A 23,129-nucleotide genomic window follows, 5' to 3' on the forward strand; every position below is an offset into this window, starting at 1 on the left:
CTTAAAATCTGCATGAAAGACTTCTAATAATAAGGCCAAATGAAATGTGTGCTTTGGTTTTATCTGTTGTTTTCATTTTTGCAAGATGAAATAAACTAATAGATTATTAATGAAACAAAGTAAAATCAAATAATAACTATTTGTGTTATACACAAAAGATATTATGCTTTAAATTGTTTTGGAAATCAAGTCTGGAGAAAATTTTCTTTCATTTAGTCCTTTTCCTTTGCCTGTTCTGCCTGGTTTTTCTTTTTCTTTTTTTTTTGTTCTTCAGTATCTATTGATCTCTCAGCTGCCTGGCCATCGAGGGCAGGTTCATATCAGGAGTAAAAGTTCCTACTTTATTTTCTAGGAAAAAATGGACTGCACTGGTATGTGAGAATGGGCCTTCCTGCCCGTGCTTCTGCTTCCGTTTTCAGATGTGTGCGTGGCTCTCCTTTTCTGGAGCTCACATTCTCTCTTCAAATATTTAAGGAATTAAGATGAATGTGAGCGTATGTTATTAGGTATGATTTCAAAGACATAGCATCTTAACATTCTAAACCACTCTAGGGACAGCCCAAGACTGGGAGGGGGGGATTCACACCAGCTGTGTGTGTTCTATGTTGGTCACAAGGGAAGCTGCTGGTGGGTAGGCTAGCACTCAGAGGCTGCCTCCTACCCAACAAGGCTGATGGTAGCAGTGGCTCTGGCTGCTGAGATCAGCAGATAGGTAACCATGTGCATGAGCTACAATGGAATCAGCTTCCCCTAAGTAGACCCATGAAGTAGAAAAAATATGTTTCATCATTCTTAGCTTATTTATTTTCCTATCCCCCTGTATGTCTTGGTTTCCTGACCCTGTGAGCTTTCTTTACCCCAGGTGCCTCCTTGACCTTGGCATCGCTGATGCCACTGGGCTCCTGAGTTCTGACCTCCCTCCTTGTCTGGCCCTGTTAGCCTCCATGGCTCTGACCCCGCTGTTCCTGGATGCCTTAGCACCAGAAGCCTCTTTGGTCCTAGGCTTGCTGGCTCCGCCATTCATGGCTGCCTCAAGGGAAGGGAAGAAACAGAAAGGGACATTTGTAATATCTAAACTTCTAAATGTATGTTTTTTAAGTCTGAGGATTTGTTCCATGGTATTCCTTTGCTTGAATTCATCATAGATGTGTCTCTGTCTTCTGAGAGGTAAAAAATTATCACAGGATCAGCTGTGAAGTGATTGGACACTCTGCTTTGAGCAGAATGGGGCTCGTGCAGATATGAGGTCAGCTGATGTCTCATCATCTGCTCAGTCGCTTCTCTGCTGCTTTGGAAACATCTTCTACAGGAAGACATCATCTATAGTCACCATCTAACTAAGAGGACAACATCTTGCCATCCTATTTTCCTTTTGTGCTACTTTTGATTTTTTTTTCATATTTTCAGGTTTCTGTATAAGAAAATGTTTTTTTTTTCATTTTTTTCTGAATAAAGAAATACTTTACACTTTTTTTTTCTTATACTTCTTTTGGTCTGTCCAGTATTAGTGGATTAAAACTGATTATGCTTCAGTCACAAACAGTTCCAAAGTCTCAGTGGCCTAACCCAACAAAACACAAGTGTTTTTGCTCTGCATCTCTAATACAAGTCAACAAAGGGGTCCGCTCATCTGAGGCACTCTGGGACCTGAGCGTGGGTCAGGGAGTTCCACCTAAATGCCTTTGTCCATAGTCACTGTGGCAGGAGGAAGCGAGTGTTGCTAATTGCTCACTGGCTCTTACTATCTGCCAGACTGACCCCCATTACTCCATTTCTCATTTGATTGGCCAAAGCAAGTAACATGAATGTGATGAACTTCAAAGGGGATGGGAAAGTGCAGTATGAACTTGTATGAGGAGAACTGGAATATTTAGAAACAGCTCTAATGATAACCACATTTCTCCATGCTGTGTAGCTATGATTCTCATTTTGTCAATTTTTGGTGATATCATTGAGAACCAATTTACTTGCTCATATAAGCATATGAAGTTGACATTTCTTTTCAGACATCTGGCACAATGACTATTGTTTTTAAACAAATTCCGTGATATTTTCACTTAAGAATTAGACAGACATGCTTTTTTGTTGTTGCACATTTCTTTCACACTGGCATTTCTGTGCACTTGGTCTGATGGAAGCTTCCTTTGTCCTGATGGCTTGTCACTTTCTTCTCTGTTTTGTAGAGTTCACACAGTCTCTTTTCCAGAGCCTCCCATTATAATATCCTAGGGCTTGGTCTGGGAACACATCTTTCCTTTGAAGGTTATTCATTTCCTATAGCTGTCTTTCTTCTTCAAAGTACAGTTTGAGTACCTCTTCCTTGAAATGCTTGGGACCAGAAATGTTTTGGATTTCATATTCCTTTTTTTTTTTTTTTTGGTTGCTTTTGTTTCTTGCATGTTTTCCACTATGCCACAGTGCCAGCCTTGCATTTTGGAAATTTGTTTTTTTTTTTTTTAAGATTTGTTTATTTATTTGAAAGTTACACAGAGAGAGGAGAGGCAGAGAGAGAGAGGTCTTCCATTTGCTAGTTCACTCCCCAGATGGCCGCAATGGCCAGAGCTGCTCTGATCTGAAGCCAGGAGCCAGGAGCTTCTTCTGGGTCTCCCACAAAGGTGCAGAGGCCCAAGGACTTGGGCCATCTTCTACTGCTTTCCCAGGCCATAGCAGAGAGCTGGATTGGAAGTGGAATAGCCGGGTCTTCAACCAGTGCCCATATGGGATGCCAGCAGGCAATGGCTTTACCCACTATGCCACAGCACTGGCCCCACATTTTGGAAATTTGGAAGTACATAATGAGATACTTTGGGGATGGTACTAAAGTCTACACTTGAAATTCATTTATGTTTCATATATACCTTATACAGATACCCTGAAGGTAGTTTTTTAAAAATAATTTTAAAATATTATTTAGAAATAATTTTGTGCATGTATCAAAGTTTGTGTACACTGAACCATTAAAAAGCAAACGTGTCACCATCTCAGCCACCCATGTGGACATTTGTGGGTATTTGGTATCAGCATCATCCCTGACTCTCAATTAATATGCTACTAATAAGTAATCATTTTCTTATCCCTATTCTTACATAAGTGTTAAACAGTAAAGAATATGATACAACATTAAAACTGTGTAAAGTCCACATGTTCAGGGTGAGCAAGTAGCGTGGTAGCATCACCAGAACCCTTGTGTCAGCTGTTGAATAGCAGTACCAATAAACAAATGGTAGGCTCTTAGTCACTACGATGCTGTGCTTTGATTAAAAGATTACCATATACTGTATTTTGTTTTACTTTTGGTGAGAAAAAACATCACATAGTTAAGAGACCAGGAAGTGTATCCCTTGGGGAGGCAGAGATGGTCTACTGGATGGATGACTTTCATTTATGTTTTCTCCAGTCAGCTCTGCCTCATTACCCATGGTTTTTGTCTTAGAAGGCTCTCTTTGATTTTATAAACTGATATGATTTCTTTTTCCATTATGAATATACCCTGCCTTAGTCCTTCAGTAAGTCTATCACATGTTTTCATCATCTCATCTGTAGATACCATTCCTGTAGTGTTAACAATGTCATGTTCATCATTACTATTATCACATTATCTTGATTCAGAACTACTTGTCTGCTTCATCATTGGCCAGTGAATTAACAATTGGAGCCTAATTATCTATGTTAAAAACTTTGCCACTCAGTTCTTTTGCTTATGAATGGACTCTCAAGGTATATAAATCTTTGTGTATGTAAGGGAGTCAGACATCCAGATTTTCTTCACTTGATGTGAGGAACACTTCCAAGACACCATCATTAGTCACTGAATGTAGATGCAGGCTGGAGGCTGTGCCAGGCAAGCATGTCTTTAGTCACTGGGTCCTAAGCATTGGGAGCAGCATATATGGCTTTCTTTATGCCAAACTTCTTTTGGAAACCTTCCCCACCCACACCTCTGTTCACTACTCTAGCATGCTGTTGAAGAAAGTGTTTTCTATTTATTATTCTTTGATTTAGGGAACCCTGGTCACATGGATGAATTTAGTGAAAAGTACATGGCAACTATGTATATATATATATATATTTTTTTTTTTTGATGAGAATTTCAGCTGGAGGATGAGAACAGTCATCAGGGAGTAACAAAATCTTGCAGTCATTGTCCAGTCCAGCTTCTCTGAAGTGAGCATGAGACATTAGTACAAATGCTTGTGAAACCAACCAGAAGAGATATGCTAGTGATCCAATGGGTCTTTTTATTAGTGTTCTAATGAGCTTGTAAGAAATCCACTTCTTTAAAACAACAGGAACACAAGATCTTGCCTATTACAGCAAACTTACACTTAAGCCCGCCTGCTGCATTAGAACATCCCAGCAGTTATTCTGTCCGTGGGAGCTGTCTCATCAGCTGGGATCAGTGTCTTTCTGGGCAATAATGCCCAACAGTGATGCTTATCAGCAGCATTATACACTTGTCTTGGTGTTAGATTTGAATCAGTGATGATCTTGACAAACACGTTAATGCATTTCTCTACTGTTCTGTGATGAACAGATACTTTATCATCACAGATCTTTAGAAATTTAATGTTGTGTCTTTTCTTAAATTTCTACAACTAGCCTGTTGAATGTTCATGGTTTCCCTCAATTTGCAATTGATCATAATAGAACTTTGCTTATTTCATGACCAGCATACCATTAAGTGGCAAATGTTCCCTGTGAGGCCGACAGATCCACTCTTCCAAAAGATGAATGAGATCTTCATTTTTAGCTTTATTTTTTTTTGTTTGTTTTGTTAACTTCTGAAAGTAATCAGCACAGAACTTCAGTGTTTTATCTTTCTATTTCATCAGGTCATAAATGATAATCATTCTGATTCCATACTCATTCTAACACTGCTGTCTTAGTTTCTCCAACAGCGTGAGTTTTGTGAGAGCTTCCTTTTCTTATCACTGGTATGCAGAGAGGTATCTTCAGTGCTTTCTGACATTTTGAACAGTATCTTTACAACTGCAGAGCAGAGACTAAGCAAAAACCACAAAGAGTAAAGCCCACAGGTCTTAGCCTCATATAGGGCATTATAGGGAATTTGCTGTTTGGGTGTCCACCCTACACATGTGCCATATGTTACCCTTTGTGAATGTGCTTGTGTGAGGAATTCAGGCATGCGTGGAAAAGATACAGCACAGCTAAAAGGGTCTGGAAGGGTCTTTCCTCTTTTACAGAAACTGAATAAACCATGTGGTCTGTGCCTACATTTGTACTGTGACTTGTCACATGACATCAGGTGTGCCATTTTCCACTTGTGACATCATGTCGGTGCTCAAGAAGTTTCAAATTTTGGAGCATTTCCAATTTCCAGTTTTTTTAAATGTATTTTTATTTTTTGACAGGCAGAGTGGACAGTGAGAGAGAGAGAGAGAGACAGAGAGAAAGGTCTTCCTTTTTCCGTTGGTTCACCACCCAATGGCACCGCGCTGATCTGAAGCCAGGAGCCAGGTGCTTCTCCTGGTCTCCCAAGCAGGTGCAGGGCCCAAAGACTTGGGCCATCCTCCGCTGCACTCCTGGGCCACAGCAGAGAGCTGGACTGGAAGAGGAGCAACCGGGACAGAATCTGGCACCCGGACTGGGACTAGAACCCGGTGTGCTGGCGCCGCGGTCAGAGGATTAGCCTGTTGAGCTGCGGCGCCAGCCTCAGTTTTTGTTTTAGGGATGCTAAATATGTAATTAGCCTCAGGCAGAATAAAATTTCCTAATAAGGTCTTCTAAATTAGAAATTAGATACTCCTTTCTACCCATCATACTGCTTGTTTCCATGTTGGTCAGCAGAAGTAAGACTGGATCTAGTGATTTTTGGCATGTTGTTCCCAAATATCAAAAGCAATGTCAACAAAAATAATGATCCATCATATCTGCATAGATACAAACAGTTATAAACCTAAGGGACCTCGACTGATTGTCATTCATATTGCAAGTATCACATGAAAACATGCCAGGCCACCACACCACATTCAGGTCAGAGGTAATGCATAGTTATTTAAGAAAAAGTTTGAGGGATATAGTTTCTGCATTGTCTTTAGAAAAGATTGGAATGGGAGAGACCACCAAGATTCATTCCCTCAGTTATTAGAACCTCTTCAATACTAGGAAAACTTTATCCATCAGGAACAGTAAAAAAGCCAGAGACTGTCTACCTAGGAAAACAATATGATTTTGGTTTTTGATGGGAAATTAAAAAATGTTCCAGGAATTATAAAATGTATAAAATTATAAAATATTCCAGGAAGAAGGAATATTAAATTCTACTTAACTGGGGTGGCTGTTGTGGCTCAGTGGTTTAAGTTGCTGGCTGGTATGCCCACATCCAGTACTGGGTTTGGAGGTCTGGGTTTGAGTTCCACATCTGCTTTCCATCCACTTTCCTGCTAATGTGCTCTCTGAGAGGTAGCTGCTGATGGCTTGATTAGTTGAGCCCCTGACACTTGTATGGAAAACCTGGATGTATTTCCTGAATTCAGGTTTTGGCCTGACCCTGCCTGGCTTTTATGGACATTTGGAGAGTGAACCAGCAGAAGGAAAAATCTTACTATCTGTCTCTGTCCTTCTGTCTTTTAAACAAATAAACAACAAAAAAATTTTCCTGTAATTAACACAAGAAATAGAAAGATAAGTGTAGATTAGCCTCATAAAGGAAAGAGGACAGAGAGGAAGAAAATCAAAAGGGAAGGAGTCACATGGACAATGAGAAGAGGAAAATGGATCTGATAAAGAGGGAGAGACTGAATTGTGAGGTGTAGAAAAGCCCAGAAGGCTCAATACAGAAAAAACACAAACAAACTTGTGCTGGTGTGCATTCGCATCCCACCCTAGCCCCCAGAGAGCTACATAAACACATTTATAACCATGGAAGACTATGAAATAGCATCCTCATTTATCTTTTCAGGATTTTGCTAGTTAGACTGTAAATACCTTGAAAATAGGGACGTCTCAATAGATGTCTGTGAAAATTAAACCTTTTTATCTTTCCCAGTTATAGATTGCATTTTGGAAAGTCTGGGTATCTTATAAGTATATTGTCCTTTTTTCAAAAGAGGAAATCCAAATGGCCAACAGGCACATGAAAAGATGTTCAGGATCACTAGCAATCAGGGAAATGCAAATCAAAACCACAGTGAAGTTTCACCTCACCCCAGTTAGAATGGCTTTCATATAGAAATCAATAAACAACAAATATTGGCAAGGAGGTGGGGAAAAAGATACCCTAGGGGCTGGCACCGTGGCTCACTTGGTTAATCCTTCGCCTGCGGCACCAGCATCCCATATGGGCACCGGGTTCTAGTCCCGGTTGCTCCTCTTCCAGTCTAGCTCTCTGCTGTGGCCTGGGAGGGCAGTGGAGGATGGCCCAAGTGCTTGGGCACCTGCACCCACGTGGGAGACCAAGAAGAAGTCCCTGGCTCCTGGCTTTGGATCGGCATAGCTCCGGCCATGGCAGCCATTTGGGGGGGTGAACCAATGAAAGGAAGACCTTTCTCTCTGTCTCTTTCCTCACTGTCTAACTCTATCTGTCAAATAAATAAATAAATAAAAAAAGAAAAGAAAAAGGTACCCTAACACACTGTTGGTGAGAATGTAAACTGGTAAAGCCACTATGGAAGACAGTTTGGAGATACCTCAGAAATCTGAATATAGACATACCATATGACCTAGCCATCTTATACCTGGGAATTTACCCAAGGGAAATGAAATCAATAAATAAAAGTTATTTGCACTCCCATTTTATTGCAGCTCAATTTAAAATAGTTGAGGCATGGAATGAACCCAAATGCCTGTCAACCAAAGACTGGATAAAGAAATTATGGGATATGTACATTATGAAATACTATACAGAGGTTAAAAAAATGAAATCTGGTCACTTGCAACAAAATGGATGAATCTGGAAGACACCATACTTAGTGAAATAAACCAGTCCCAAAAGACAAATACCATATGTTCTCCCTGATCTGTGATAACTAATAGGGGACCTAAAAGGAAATATGTAGAAGTGAAATTGACATTTTGATAAGCAATGACTTGAACAGCCCTTGTCCTGACTGTCGAGGAACAGTTTGTTTTTCTCTATGATATTTGTTGAACTCTTAACATAGAGTTAACCATATGTGTATAAAGCCAATTGAAAATAGATCTCAGTAAGAAATAAGAGTGGGAATAAGAGAAGGAGTAGGAAGTTTGTAACTATAAAGCTATATAGTTCTGCATACATTCCTGTGGACTTATTTCTAAGGGTACAGTTTAAAAACTTGCCTTGGGACCCCAAATCCCATTAAACTGGGTGATAAAAATGCCATATTAAGTGTTAAAGTGATCATATAAGTAGGATCAAGTGTGTGGTAATAATAGTAGATAGAATTGAAAAGGAGAGAATGTTCTAACATGGGAAACAGTCCACACTTCAGACTCATAGAATGACAATCACTTTAAATGTCACTCTGACCTCAGAATCAGCCCTTAAGGCATTCTGGTCTGGCTGAAAAGCCCATGAGAACATCAGGCATAAAAAGCCAAGATGCTGTGGCAAAAAATGTTCTACATGAAGGATCTCTGTGAGTGAGACCCCAACGGAAAGAAGTGGCCATCAAAGAAGGATGTACTTTTCTTTGAAGGGAGATGAGAACTTCCACTTTGCTTATGGCCTTGTCTAAATACTGATGAAGTTTGTGGATTCAAAAGTCTTCCATTGGGGCTGGCGCCGTGGCGCACTAGATTAATCCTCCACCTGCAGCTCCGGGATCCCATATGGGCACCGGGTTCTAGTCCCAGCTGCTCCTCTTCTAGTCCAGCTCCCTGCCATGGCCCGGGAAGGCAGGGGAGGATGGCCCAAGTGCTTGGGCCCCTGCATGGGAGACCAGGAAGAGGCACCTGGCTCCTGGCTTTGGATCGGCATAGCTCCAGCTGTGTGGCCATTTGGGGGGTGAACCAATGAAAGGAAGACCTTTCTCTCTGTCTCTATCTCTCTGACTGTAACTCTACCTGTCAAATAAATAAATAAATAATCTTTTTTAAAAAAGGCTTCCATAGCCTAGGCAGCTCATGTCAAGAGCCTCATGTGGTCACTGACATCATATATAAAAGTGTTAATTGTTAAATTAAAATTAACAACAGGATTCACTGCATACTAACTTCCCATTCAGGACCTTTGTCTTCAATGAGTTGTATTATGAGAGTCAACCTCAAACAGGTTTTTTTGTGTGTGTGTGTGTGTATGCAAATTGTTGAAATCTTTACTTAGTGTAGAGTTGGTATTCTGTGTATAACGTTAATTAAAAATGAACCTTTATCAAGAATGGAACTGGGAATGGGAGAGGGAGGAGAAGGAGGGATGGGAGTGTGGGTGAGAGGGCAGGTATGGTGGGAAGAGTCACTATATTCCTAAAGTTGTTCTTATGAAATTTGTATTCCTTAAATTAAAGGTTTCTTTGGGAAAAAATAAGTACATTGTCCTTTGATAGTTGCTATGAGAATTTTCAGAGGAGGGCCACATTTAGCACACAAGTCCTAGCTCCCTCACTCTCAGTCACCTTGCACCCAGTGCCTAGGTCACTCTGGTCTGCTTCAGCGAATTAATTTCTTCCCCTTCCTTCCTTCCTCCCTTCCTCCCTTCCTTTCTTCCTTTCTTCCCTCCTTCCTTCCTTCCTTTCTTTACGATTTATTTATTTATTTGAAAGGCAGAGTTACGGAGAGAGAGAGAGAGATGTCTTATATCTGCTGGTTCACTCCCCAGATGACTGTAATATCTGGAGCTGTGCTGATCTGAAGCCAGGAGCCAGGAGCTTCTTCTGGGTTTCCAGTGTGGGTGTAGGATCCCAAGGACTTGGGCCATCTTCCTCTGCTTTCCCAGGCCATAGCAGAGAGAGGGATTGGAAGAGGAGCAACCGGGACTCAAATCAGTGCCCATATGGGATGCCAACACTGCAGGTGGTGGCTTTATCTGCTATGCCAGAGCACTGGCCCCATGTGAATGCTTTTCAAAAGCAAACCTGGGGCAACAGCCTGTGTAATCCACATGAGTCTTTAGCTGCCTGGTATATAACCTATCTTCACACTTGCTTCAACTATCAATTTTTGATTCCTTTACTCAACAAATATTCAACTCAGGCCCCATAATTCAAGCACTGTGATAGACAGTGTTGGCAATTAGCAAGGACAGAAAAATCCTTTTCCTCATTTGGTTTAGCGTTTTGTGGGACGAGAACAACAAAATAATTACAAAGGTGTTCTGGTAGAAATATTTTCTCAGATTTTTCTCAGATAAGCACCAAGTTTTCCTTTGCCTTTCTTTCATCCCCCCCGCCTTTTTTTTTAAGTTTTATTTGTTTGAAATGCAGAGATACACAGAGAGGAAGAGACAGAGAGACAGAGCTCTTCTATGTGCTGATTCATTCCCCAAATGGCCACAATGGCCAGAGCTGGGCCAGGCCAAAGCCGAGAGCCAGGAGCTTCTTCCAGGTCTCCCACATGGGTGCAAAGGCCCAAGCACTTGGGCTGTTCTCTGCTGCTGTCTCAGGTGCATTAGCAGGGAGCTGGATCTGAAGTGGATCTCACACCGGTGCCCATATGGGATGCTGGCTTCATAGGCGGCAGCTTTACCAGTTACACCACAATGCTGGCCCCCATTCTTTTTTCTTTTTTTTAAGATTTATTTTATTGATTTGAAAGGCAGTGTTACAAGAGAGAGGGAAAGAGAGATCTTCTCTCTGCTGGTTCACTCTCCAAATGGCTGCAGTGGCTTGGGGCCACAATGGCTGAAGCCAGGAGCTTCATCCAGGTCTTTCATGTGGGTGCTGCTGGATCAGAAATGGAGCAGCTGGTACTCAAACTGGGGCACTTATGGGATGCTGGCATTGCAGGTGCTGGCTTAACTTGTTATGCCACAAAGATGGCCTTCTTTAATCCCTTTTTATTCTTTTACTTTTCTCCCTGTAATCCAATTAACAGATTAAAACTAAGACAGGAACTAATTTCCTTTTGTGTAAAAATCCCAGAACAGGCCTGACCGTTGTTTCCACAGGCTTCATTCAGCTCTGCATCGACAGAGATTCCTTTCCAACTCCCTGGCTCCTTTTCAAGGATTTGATACTATCTCCTCTTTTCACTTTCCCCATGAACAAAGCTTTAGGGAAGAGCTGGAAAGTCAGTGGGAAAGTTCTACCCCCAAGAAAGTAGAAAATAGAACAGTGTGGCTCATCAAGGGAACAGCTGCAGATTCTTCCTGCATTGATGGAATGGGGGCAAGGAAATGATATTGATTGGGAACCTGCTGTATTCCAGGAATTCTGCTGGGTTCTAAGGCAGCTATGAAGGTGAAGAGCAAGTGAAGGTTCCTTTCCTCCTAACGCAGTGTATTACAAAAACAATTAGAAAGGAACACAGTAATTAACGAGGTGTGCAGTGGTGGAGGGTATGAATTCCTCTGAGTGTGCTATGGAAGAGGTGGCGTCTGGGTTAATACTGGAAGAGATGCGGGGAATGCAGTCAGTGTGGGTAGGATGCACATGCTAGGTCTTTTTTTTTATTAAAGTTTTTTTTTTTAAATGTATTTGGGGGCTGGCACTATGGCACAATGGGTTAACGCTTTGGCTTGAAGCGCCAGCATCCCTTATGGGTGCTGGTTCGAGTCCTGGCTTCTCCTCTTCTGATCCAGCTCTCTGCTATGGCCTGGGATAGCAGTGGAAGATGGCCCAAGTCCTTGGGCCCCTGCACCCGTGTGGGAGACCCGGAAGAAGCTCCTGGCTCCTGGCTTCGGATTGGCGCAGCCCCCATCGTTTCATCCATCTAGGGAGTTAACCAGCAGATGGAAGACCTCTCTCCCTCTCTCTTTCTCTCTCTCTGCCTCTCCTCTCTCTGTGTAACTCTGACTTTCAAATAAATAAAAATCTTAAATGTATTTGATAGAGAGAGAGAGTGAGAGAGAGAGAAAGGGAGAGAATATTCCATCCTCTGGTTCACTCTGCAGATGGCAGCCAACAATGCTGGTCCAGGCCAAAGCCAGAAGCCTGGAACTGCATCTGGGTCTTCTACTTAGGCACAGGGGCCCAAGCTCTTGAGGCATCTGCTGCTTTTCTGGGCATATACGCATGGAGCCAGATCAGAAGGTGAGACACTGGGACTTGAACTGCTCATATGGGATGCTGGAGTTGCAGGTGGCAGTTTCACCCACTGCATCACGACAGACCCCTGGGGCAGCTGTGTCCAGGTTGAGAGGTAAAAGGGAGATCAGTTAGAAGGTAGTGCAGTGGTTCAGACTTGCGTGCTAAGACTGTGAACCTGGAGGGTAGATGATAGCATGAAAAACAAGGGAGCAATAGGCTCCTTCCTGTTGTGTGAGTGATCCTGGGGTTATTTGCAGTTTAGTGTATTGCCAGAGTGTTAAATACAGGTGAATGTAACTAGAGCAAAAGTTTCAAGATCAAAGGAGTAAAATTTACTGTGAAACAGATGGTGCCGGTTCTTGCTACTCTGGTAATCTGAGAAAGGGAAGTTATAAACATGCGGGGTGCTGTTAGTCTTCATGTACAAAATGGCATTATGCTGTGGATTTTCAAATATTTACAAATGTTTTTGGAATGTAGTTTTCCAGGGATTAATGTGGTCTGTGTTGAAAGTGCATATATATTTTTTTCATCAGTGGTTTTGCTTTTAAAAGCAGGTAGTTAAAGATTTTTCCCCCTTTAAATGTAAAATGCTAATTGAATTTAAGCTTTGTAGCATGGGAATGGGGTACTAATGTGGCTGAAAACAGCAGTTTATTTTTTGTGGGTTTGACCATTTCAGAAACTTCACATTTATGAAAAATATTACTACTAGGAAAATAAATTTGCAACCACAGTCCAACATCAATGAGGATTGTATAGTGTTTTTCCATTATGCTGCTTAAATACTCCAAAGAGGCTCTGCCTCAGAGCAGGGACTTATAACTGTGCTGCATAGAAAACAGCGAGCTCCAGAGTAGGTTCTGAAGTGGTTTTCCCCATCTACCTCCGATTGCTGTTCTTGGAACCGACGCTTGGGTTAGCCCAGTGGATTTTTCTTCTTTGCAAAGAAATTGGCCAGTAGCATGTAGCAGCGTGCTTGTGCAGAAACTGCTAAGGCCATAATTGCTCTTAGCCCCTACCCAAACAATGGGAAAGTATTTTGGGATGTGAGATTCTCAGAAAGATAAATTATGCAGTTATATGATAAATATTTCTATTTCTTCGAGACCAGCATATTTATTCATTTTGATTTGATTATCTAGAGATGAAGTCTTCATGAAGCCACGTCTGATTCCCAAAACACTTAGCACTTTTTAGCTTCGTTCTGGAAAACCAGTGCTCTGCCCTCTTGTGTGTTCATAAACCCTCATGTGGGTTAGTGATGGGAGGCTATGTGGAGAGTGAGAGGGACCGTAGTCCAGCTCTCCCTTGAGCTCATGAGATGAATTCCGCTCTCTTGTGAATCTGTAAGTAGGTCCTGGAAGGTACCCTTCAGGAAGGGCCAGCACAGACTAAAGTAGATTCAGAGGAGGAAGCATTGGTAACTCACTTATTAAGCCTCCTTTCTCGGCTTCTCTCCTTTCTTATCTCAGTTTTCTTACATCTTCACCTCATCTGCAACCTGCTTTCAGGTTAATTTAGATTAGGATGCCTTGGTATCTCCATTGTAGCTGTGAGGGGTTGCCTTAGCATCTGTTCTTGTTTAATGCTCTCTAGTAGAGTGTTACTTCTTGTAAGTAAGGAACACTTATTTATCATGGTTCCCTCAGTTTCAACACAGACTACCAATGTGTAAAAGACTTAGAACAGGGGTTGGCACTGTGGTGCAGTAGGCTAAGCCTCCACCTGCAATGTTGGCATCCCATATGGGTGGCTGTTCATGTCCCAGCTGCTCCTCTTCTGATCCAGCCCCCTGCTAATGGCCTAGGAAAGCAGCGGAAGATGGCCCAAGTGTGTGGGACCCACACCTGTGTGGGAGACCGGGAAGAAGCTGGCTTCAGATCATCCCAGTTCCAGTTGTTGTGGCCATTTGCAGTATGAACCAGTGGATGGAAGATCTTTCTCTCTGTGTCTTCCTCCCTCTGCCTGTAATTCTACCTCTCAAATAAATAAATAAATCTGTTTTTTTTTTTAAAGACATAGGACATGAGAGCTATCTTCAGATACCTTGTGTTTATGTAAATTTGGGTAACAGAACCACAACCAAATAGCAGAAGTTACAGCAAGAGAGACTATTTTAATGCAGAGCTGTCAATACATATAAGAGGAAAGTGCATTTGCTAGTAACAGTAGGAGTGACTCATTATGGCAAGATGACTAGGGAAGAGTTTTACCCACTCTTCTCTCTCTGCTGAGAATTCCCATCATATAGAGTTTTGTGGAACAAGGGCCACAGCAGATACCCATGGTGACCAGGCAGGCGTATACACTAGTCGGGCAGGCTGAATGTCAGACAGTTGGTGATGGTAGAACTGTGAGAACTAAAGTGTGTGTGTCCTGTCCCAAGGGGGTAGCTGCTCCTCAGTTCCTGTCAACCGTTGCTCTGTGGCAGCTAGAACTTTCAGTTTTTTCAAGAAAAAGCAGAAATCTACACTCATATATAATTTCCCAATTTAAAGATATCTTGTCAGTGAAGAGGGCACCACTGTCACTGGCTATGGCCCATAGGTTGTTAGTGCACAATGTTTGTGGAGCAGGGGATGTGGAAGCATCATGAGAGGATGGCTGCCTGGAGAGGCTGCCCATGTTCTGGTCAGCTTGCTCTCTCCAGCCTGCCTGTTCCCATCCACAGCCATTTGACCATCTGTCTTCATAGCAGGGGAGCTTAAGGCTCAGGCCTTTCTCCCATGACATCTCCTACTGCCGCACCCCGAACATTAAACTTTGTCTTCATGCACCTTTAGCATCTCCATCTCTCAGGTATCTGCTGCAGTTGGTCACTGTCCAGTGGTCTGTTCGCGTGTCTTACCTGTTTAACTGAGTTACAAGTTTCTTAAAGCAGGGGCTTCTACTTCATGTGTCTTCCATCTCATTTGGAGCATGGTATGGGGCACATAGCAAGTACTCAGTAAGAACTATTGGTTGAATGTTGCTACATGGCCATCTGACTCAGGGCTTTTGGCATTACTTTTAGTAGAAGATGAGGTAATGAAGAGGAAGTCCTCAGCTCTTCATGCAGAATTTAAAATTATACCAGTGGATCTCTTTTTAGAGATTGAATAGGCATATCCTTTATCTACTACTGAGCTGCTGTCTTCAGACCTATTAAAAAAATTGGAGAGAGAGAGAGACACTCATCCTCTGGTTTACTTCCCCAAATACCTTCAATGGCTTAGATGGGTCAAAGCTGGGAACTGGGAACTCAAATCCAGGTGTCCCATGAGAGTTATAGGGACCCAACTACTTGAGCCATCATTTGCTGTCCCCTGTATTCTGCATTAGCAGGAAGCTGGGATTGGGCATCAGAGACTGGACATGAACCTAGGCACTTGGATATTGCCTAATGGGTGGCTTAACTGCTAGGCAAAATACCTACCCCCTCAGAGTTTTTGTTAGCAAAATAGTGCCCGGTGTGTTTCATCTGTCAAAGAGTTTCCCACATCTTTTAACACCAAAAGTACAACAAAATAACCAATTACTTGTGTCCTGGTTTAGATTGTTTGATTAGAGATGGGTTCTTATGATGAACTCTGTAGCCATCCATCTTTTGAGCTAGATTAATAGGCACCTCTTTGTTATAAAGATTGCCTAAAAGAAAACAAAAGACTATTTAAACTGGTTATGATGATGATCTATTTTCTATTCCTTCACTTTTATTTGAAACACATTTTGTTTTAGAAATATCTTTTCTCCTATGTCTCTGAAGCAGAATATGTTATAAACAAATGCTTCTCAGTCATCTGTGATAATGGATATTACAGTCCACTTTGGGCATAGGAACCTACTAACTTTACTCTAGCAAACTTTTCCCAATTTTTTTGGTGAGAAGACTAGTAAGTGTGACTGCCAAAATAGCAGGTCTTCTATATATTCCCTATTGTGTTTGTCCCATAATTGTTTATCTAGTCTAGTTTTTTTTTTTAAGATTTTATTTATCCGAAAGATAGAGTTACAGGGAGAGAGAGACAGAGATACAGACAGACAGACAGACAGATACTCACTCTTCCATCCTCTGGTTCACTCCCCAAATGGCCACAATGGCTGTGGTTGGGCCACACCAAAACCAGTAGCCAGGAGCTTCTAGGTCTCCCACCATGGGTGCAGAGGCTCAAGCACTTGGGCCATCATCTGCTGCTTCCCCAGGCACATTAGCAGGGAGGTAGATCAGATGTGGAGCAGCCAGAACTCGTACTGGCCCCCATATGGGATACCAGCGCTGCAGGCACTGGCTTAACCCACTATGACACAATGCTGACCCCTATTTAGCTTAGTTTCAGTACAGTTTTGTCACAAAGACCAGGAATGGAAGCACTCATTCTGCACACATTTATGGAGTCCCTACCATGTGCCAGATCACGTTAGCTGCTAGAAGATACAGTGGTGTTGAAATCAGGTACGGCCCTTGACCTGGAGCTGACTATAGCTGTGGGAGAAAACCACAAGCCTGTGAACACACCAGAAACTATTATCTGGTCATAAATGTTGGGAGAGTAAAATAGGATGGAGAGAATATATGCTGTGTGGACTACTCTAGATAGGAATTTTTAGAGGGAAATTTTCCTTGCAACTATAACATTTGACACTTAAATACCAAAAAGGGGCCAGCCATGTGAAAATTATGAGTGAGAACATTTCAGAGCAACAAAACAGCTATTGTGCAAATGGGCCCAAGGCAGGAGCCCCTGGCAGATTCTGGAGGCAAAGTGTGAAGGCAGTGTGTCTGGGAAAGGGGTGGGCAGTGAGGGATGAAGTCAGAAGAAAAGGAAAAATCTGAGCTAGCAAACAGAGCTTATATAAAAATAGAAATTATTCAATAGCAAAATGAAATATTTATTCTGCAGTTTCAGTGTGTATTGCCACGAACTTTTAGGTTTCAGATTGGAGTCAATGTGTCATGGTTTCAGGATTAGATTCAATAATCCTTGAAGATTCATGCTAGAGAAAAACAATGTTCCAAAGTCCATGTGGCATATCTTGCTTTGAAGCCCTGGATTTCCCATGGATAGGTTAGGCCACTAGTGGTCTCGTAGGAAAACAGCATCTAGCATTATATTCTCAAATTGAATGTGCCTTGGAAGTAATCCTACATGTAGTGAACTTAGTAAGAAACAGCTTCCTCCATCCTTTAATATAATAATTGCTCTCACGGATTGCAAGAGCTTATAGGCCGATGGAACATCTAATTATACAGTTAACTGGACAGGGAAGAAAACTGTTCCAAACAAAGTTTCAGATTTTCTTTTTTCTTTTTTTTTTTTTTTATCTGGAGCACAGAGACCTGATGAGTTGCCAGCACATAACGAGCCAGAACCCTGGATCCAGAGAGCATTTATGATATCCAGCCAGCACAAAACTGCTTTCTCTCCCAAAGGGTGGTCTCCAAATCTCTTGTAGCCTTTGGCAAGATCTTTGTATCACAATTGAAAACAGATGCCCTTTCTGCCCTCGCCTTGTTTTCGGAGTTACTACTGTTCAGAGGGTGTGAGCTATGGCAGTCTCAAATGCACCTTCAGTTTGCCCAGTGAGAGTCCTCGTTAGGCATTCCTCTTCAGGAGTCCTGATGTGAAATGCTTCCTCTACAAACAGAATAGACGCCAGAAAGTGCGAGGATCGAGAGGTTCTGGTAATATGCTTGACGCATTTAGAATGTTTCTTGTCACAAATCAAAGCACCAACCCTAAGGTTTAATAGGAAACATCTCTCTGGACAATTTATACTTGAGAACATTTAATCCTAAATAAATATGTAATCCTAAAGGAAAACCAAAGCATATTTCTCAGAGTATATTGAGTTTTATTGCAGGATATGGCACTGAAATGTACTTGGATATGATACTGAGAATCCAGAGTGCCAAAAATGATTATAAATTGTTGATTAAAATAAACCTATTAGATATAACAACTGAATATAATGTGTGGACCTTGGGTATAAACCAACTGAAATTTAAACTGGAGGACAACAGGGAAAATTTAGATATGGACTGGATATAAGATATTAATGGATCATTGGTGATTCTGTTAAGTGTGATAATTATATGGTGGTAATATAGGGAAAATATTTCTGTTTTATAGAGATGTATGCTGAAATATGTAAGTGGAGATATGTGTATCTATAATTTATTTAAAAATACTTCAGCAAGATATCAATCAAAGCACAAATGGGGAATATTAATAGTTGTTCATTATAGATGATGGGCTTATGGGGTTTATTATAGCATTTTCTCTACTTTCCCATATGTTTTAAATTTTTTGTTAAAAGAAACCTTTGCACATCAGAGCATACTAGCCTGACTTGTCAGCTAAATAGCACTGCTTTATTATCATAGTCGACGCCACTTTCGTGTACCTTTTGTGCTGCAGCCATAAATAGCAGTGGACTTGGAAATCAGGTGATTTTTAATCCTCTGTACTTTACAGGAAAAACAAAACAACTCTGCTTTCTCCTCCTCTTCTCCATGCTGGGAACTTTAAACTTCATATATGATTATGGGAGGTAAAGTAGTTCAAAAGTAAAACTGAAACATACGGGGTCATGGTATTTAAACTTTTGTTTCAACCTCAAATTTTTAAAAAAGAACAATCTTAAGCCACAGTTACCAAAGTCACTTTCTTTGCTTTCAAAATGCGAATCATACAACCTGAATTACAAGAACAGGTATGAAATGATTAGTGCTGTCTCAGGCATGTACATGGCCACCAGTTGCCCTTCTTTTCCCTTTCCCATTGAGAGATTTTGAGAAGTTGCTACATGCTCCTGTGTTGCTCCTTCAGACAGTGGGTTTTGAAGACGGTGTATTGCCAGTATGGGGTATTGGTAAGACATGTTTCCCCTTGGGATATTTTGACACTCAGACCCTAAAATGAATCACATTCCCATTTGAAGAGAACTAAATGATGGGAATAACAAATTCACATTACAGTGTGGGCTGATTCACATGACCTGGCTACCGATGGGACAAAACATGTTGTTGTACTTTTGTTCCCACCTACATTTCACTTGTAACTCCTGTCATTATTATTATTATTTGAATTTTAAATTCACATCTGTTGTTGGCAGTCTGTGAGTGTTGATCAAATGTAGGTCACAGGGAGGAGTGATCAAGAGGGGAATATAAATTCAGAGCTTGCTGCAAAATAGTCCAGGTGGAAAAGAGAATAAAATTGGAAATTTGGATAATGACAGAGGGAATAGGAGTGGGGGATGGCTGCAAGACACACTGGGAAAGAAGAACCAGTCACATGACTGAATACAAGTCCTCTGGTTAGTGCTGCATTTAAGCCTATAATTTATAGTGGACTGAAATTATTTTTGCACAAATTAAAAAAAAAGGAAGGAAGGAGAGGGACTGCGGGAGGGGAAAAAAGGAGGGAGGTAAGTATGGTTCTCTTCTTGGAATTGTACCTATGAAATACTTGAAATCTGTTCTCTTTATATTAATAAAAATTAAAAAAAGAACAATAGGAAAATTCACACAAATCTGCATCATTTCATGAAAATGGTTAACTGTAAGTTTAATATATCTCATATGACTCAATTGAGAACCTCTGAAAAAAATTTTAATTCTTCATTATTAATTTATGGGAAGTTTGGCCTCACAAATACCAAAAATAATGTCTTTGTCAGTTTGGGCTGCTCTAACAAAAATGACATAGACTTGGTGTCTTACACAACAGAAATTTATTTTCAAAGTGCTGGAGGCTTGGATGTCCCAGATCAAGGTCCTAGCAGATCTGGTGTCTGGGGAAGGTCCTCTTCCTGGTTTACAGATGGCTGTCTTCCCCTTGTGTCCTTCTATGGTGGACAAAGTGAGCTTTGGTCTCTTCTTTTCTTATAAGGACACCCAGTTCCTTCATGGGTCTGTACTTTTATGACCTCATTAAACCTAATTACCCCCACAGGCTCCGCCTCCTAATACCTCCCCTCTGGGGATTAGGATTTCCACACATGAAGTTTGAGGAGACAGAAACATGCAGTTTGTAACAAGTGACTATTCACTTCCTCTAACCCTGACCGCCTTTTCCTCTACTTCTGAGAGTTATGGGGGCAGTGCTGCACAGTGGAAACTACAAAGACAACATGAAACTTTAACAGGATTTATTGGCTCATAACTAGAAACGTGAAAGTACTTCTGAAAAAGTAGTCATAGTTCCTGGGAAAGCAACATGGAGGCAGATGCAGGAGACAGTCATGCAGAAAAGGCAGCCTTGAAGGATGCATGGTGTCCTGGATGTTCAAGTCTAGCTGGCTCTGCAAGAGGGAAGCCAGGAAATCAATCGTCTGACTTTACTGTCTCTCCTCCCGTTGTTTGCTGATCTTCTCCTCTGCTCTGCTCTAGACAGCAAAGGAACTCATTGAAGTAGTTTATATAGGTCAGCGTCTGGATGCACACAGCAGGGTAGAGAAGGGCAGAATGCAGAACCCGAATTGCAACCAGAAAGGTCATAGTCATAGTTAGCATCCTCTTTACAAAGGATAACAAAATGGGGGAAATGTTGAGGGATTATGCTCGGAGAAAGTTCTTCATAGAACTGTAAAATGTTGGAGTTGGAAGGACACTGGGAAGTCATTCTCAACTTCATTTTAGACACAAGGAAATGCTCTGTAGAGATAGCAACGTGTGTGATAGCTAGTTGTCACAGAGTTGATAAGAAATGACAGGTCTTTTGGGTCTTAGCCCTGGCTTTTTCCACCAGGCCAGGTAAATCCCATACATTTTTCCCCACAGCTTTCCCAGACCTACCACACCTACCAGCTCAGTCACTGTTCAGCTTGGCTGACAACGGTGAGGATGTCAGATGTTATTCAAGGGAATGTGTAAGCAGAAAAGACACAACTATTGCTTAGGACAAATTTCTGTAACTGAAAATACAATTGTGTAGCACAGTCTTTGTGAATAATATGGAAAGTGCAGAAAGGTGTGATAAAGACCAAGAAATCACCCATACTGGACTACAGAGAGACCTACTGATGAAATTTTGGTGCCTTCTTGTCATTAAAAAATATACATAAATATGTCTATATGTGTATGCAAAATTGGTGTCAGTTGTACATAGTTTTAAGTGTTATTTCACAACCCAATCAGGAAGAAATTGCCTTAGAACTGAGTTTCAGGTTTTTGATGGTTATAGTGTAATTTTTTTAAAGCCTCCTCTTACCGGACATTGGGCTCTTATTTTCTTCTATGATAAGGAATGCTATAGCACACATGGGTGCATCGTTGCCAGCACAAGCAGTTTCAGTGCTCCTTTCTGGTGGACCCAGAGGAAAGAACATGGCTCTGGGGCCAGACACCCCTCATCTGTTCTGCTTCTGCCACTTTCTGGATGTGGGACCCCTGGCAACTCACTCTGCTTTTCTCAGCTTCAGTCTCTGTCTGTTGAGCAAGGATCCTGCTGCGCGTCACCCGCTGCTATGAGAACTACATTAGGTAGTGCTTGAAGGATCTGACAGGTAGGGAGTGCTCCACACACGTAACCCTCTTCCCTCCTGTGGGATGGTTTAGTTTGCATGCGTATGCATGCACCCATCTGGGTGGGTTGGAAAGACTGAAGAAAATACAGTTATAAGATTTGATTCACAATCAAGAATAAAGTAAAACCTACTTGCAAACACAAATTTTGGGTAGAAAGCATTCTTTCAGTGAAATAGAAAACTATTTGAAGTCTAAGATATTGATAATGAAGGCAAAAATGGAAGCCCTCAAAACTATATTTTTCTTTGTATTGGGCTGTCCAGTAAACCATTTCTAACTTCCTTCTAATGCCCTTCCTCCCTCAGTGCCCATCTTCAAACTCTACCAACGTGCAAAGCACGTATACAGTGAGGCTGCACGAGTGCTTCAGTTTAAGAAGATATGTGAAGAAGCACCTGACAACGTGGTCCAGCAGCTGGGAGAGTTGATGAACCAGAGCCACAGGAGCTGCAGGGACATGTACGAGTGCAGCTGTCCTGAGCTGGACCAGCTGGTGGACATCTGTCGGTGAGGCTGGGAGAGCAGCGTGGTGGGAACCAAGGGATACTGCCAGAGAATACTGTTGAAGTCAATGAACAAAACACTGCACCATTTCCCATAATCTTCTTCATTAAAGAGGATCCTTTCCCACTTCTCATATGAGCTGAATGTGTTTCCTCTTCTGTATCTGCGGCATGAAAGACTAGCGACCTGGCTTCATGGTCTCATGAGGTCTTGAGTTTGGGGCCAGTTTGCAGTCAGGTCTGTACAACATTGAGAGAAAGACTTTTCCATGCCTGGATGATTAGGGAAGGCGGATGCTTTAGGTAGGCAGATTTTCTCAGGCACGGGCCCTGTTGTTACTGCCTCATGATATTTTAATTACTACATGACTGCTGTGCCAGAACCTCCTGTCTGCTGTCCTAATGAAGTTTAATGGTTCCATTCAGATGATAGGAGTATGTGGGGAAGAGAGCTTGCTGAACGAATCACTCAGAGAGCCAGCCAGTGTTTTTCTGCCTTCCAGGTTTAGTTTAGACAAATTGGGGAAATGAGAACCGAAGAAAGCTCAGGTTATAAATGGTCAGTTGAGACAGAAGTGTAAAGAAGAAAAACTCTTTCCCAAAGCCTGGAAACAGCTTCCTTATAATTGTAAAAGAATGGGGTTAATAGAGTCGAGTGGTCCTCTTAGCCAGCAGGGAGCTCACTGACCTCGGGAGAACTGAAAGGGAAACTGGGAGAACTCAAATGGCTGAGATTCCGTTTCACTGTGAGAAGATACTATAGTGCTGCATGCAATTAGTAATGGAAATATAATTAACCACTTGGCGCCTGTGGCTTGCCTAACTCATTGCCACACTCCCAGCCTGAAAAACTTAAGCCAAGTAGCTCCAGTGATCACAAATGACACGTATAGCCCAATTTGTTGAGAGACTTGAACACAGCTTTGACGAGAATCACTCTACTGACGTCAGTGTTTTTTCACTCACTGCCAAAAATCCTTACCAAGG

At 41.7% G+C, this 23,129-nt stretch overlaps 1 protein-coding gene across 14 annotated transcripts in view; it reads left to right on the top strand.

The window, feature by feature from the left end:
- GALK2 (galactokinase 2) overlaps positions 1 to 23,129 on the top strand; it is a 145,429-nt gene that overhangs the window by 105,726 nt on the left and 16,574 nt on the right. For 8 of the 14 annotated variants that reach the window (XR_016218094.1, XR_016218096.1, XM_008269030.5 and 5 more), the window contains one exon: positions 21,945 to 22,146. The exons of the other annotated variants lie outside the window; for them this stretch is intronic. Coding sequence is in view for 6 of the 8 variants with exons in the window: in XM_008269030.5 (XP_008267252.1) it covers positions 21,945 to 22,146 (202 nt within the window). In the remaining 2 variants the exon portion in view is untranslated. The remainder of the gene's footprint in view (positions 1 to 21,944; positions 22,147 to 23,129) is intronic. 14 annotated transcript variants of the gene reach the window in all.

The sequence above is a fragment of the Oryctolagus cuniculus genome, chromosome 12 (assembly GCF_051225735.1).
Source record: "Oryctolagus cuniculus isolate XC-2025 breed Fujian yellow rabbit chromosome 12, ASM5122573v1, whole genome shotgun sequence".
Taxonomy (NCBI): domain Eukaryota; kingdom Metazoa; phylum Chordata; class Mammalia; order Lagomorpha; family Leporidae; genus Oryctolagus; species Oryctolagus cuniculus.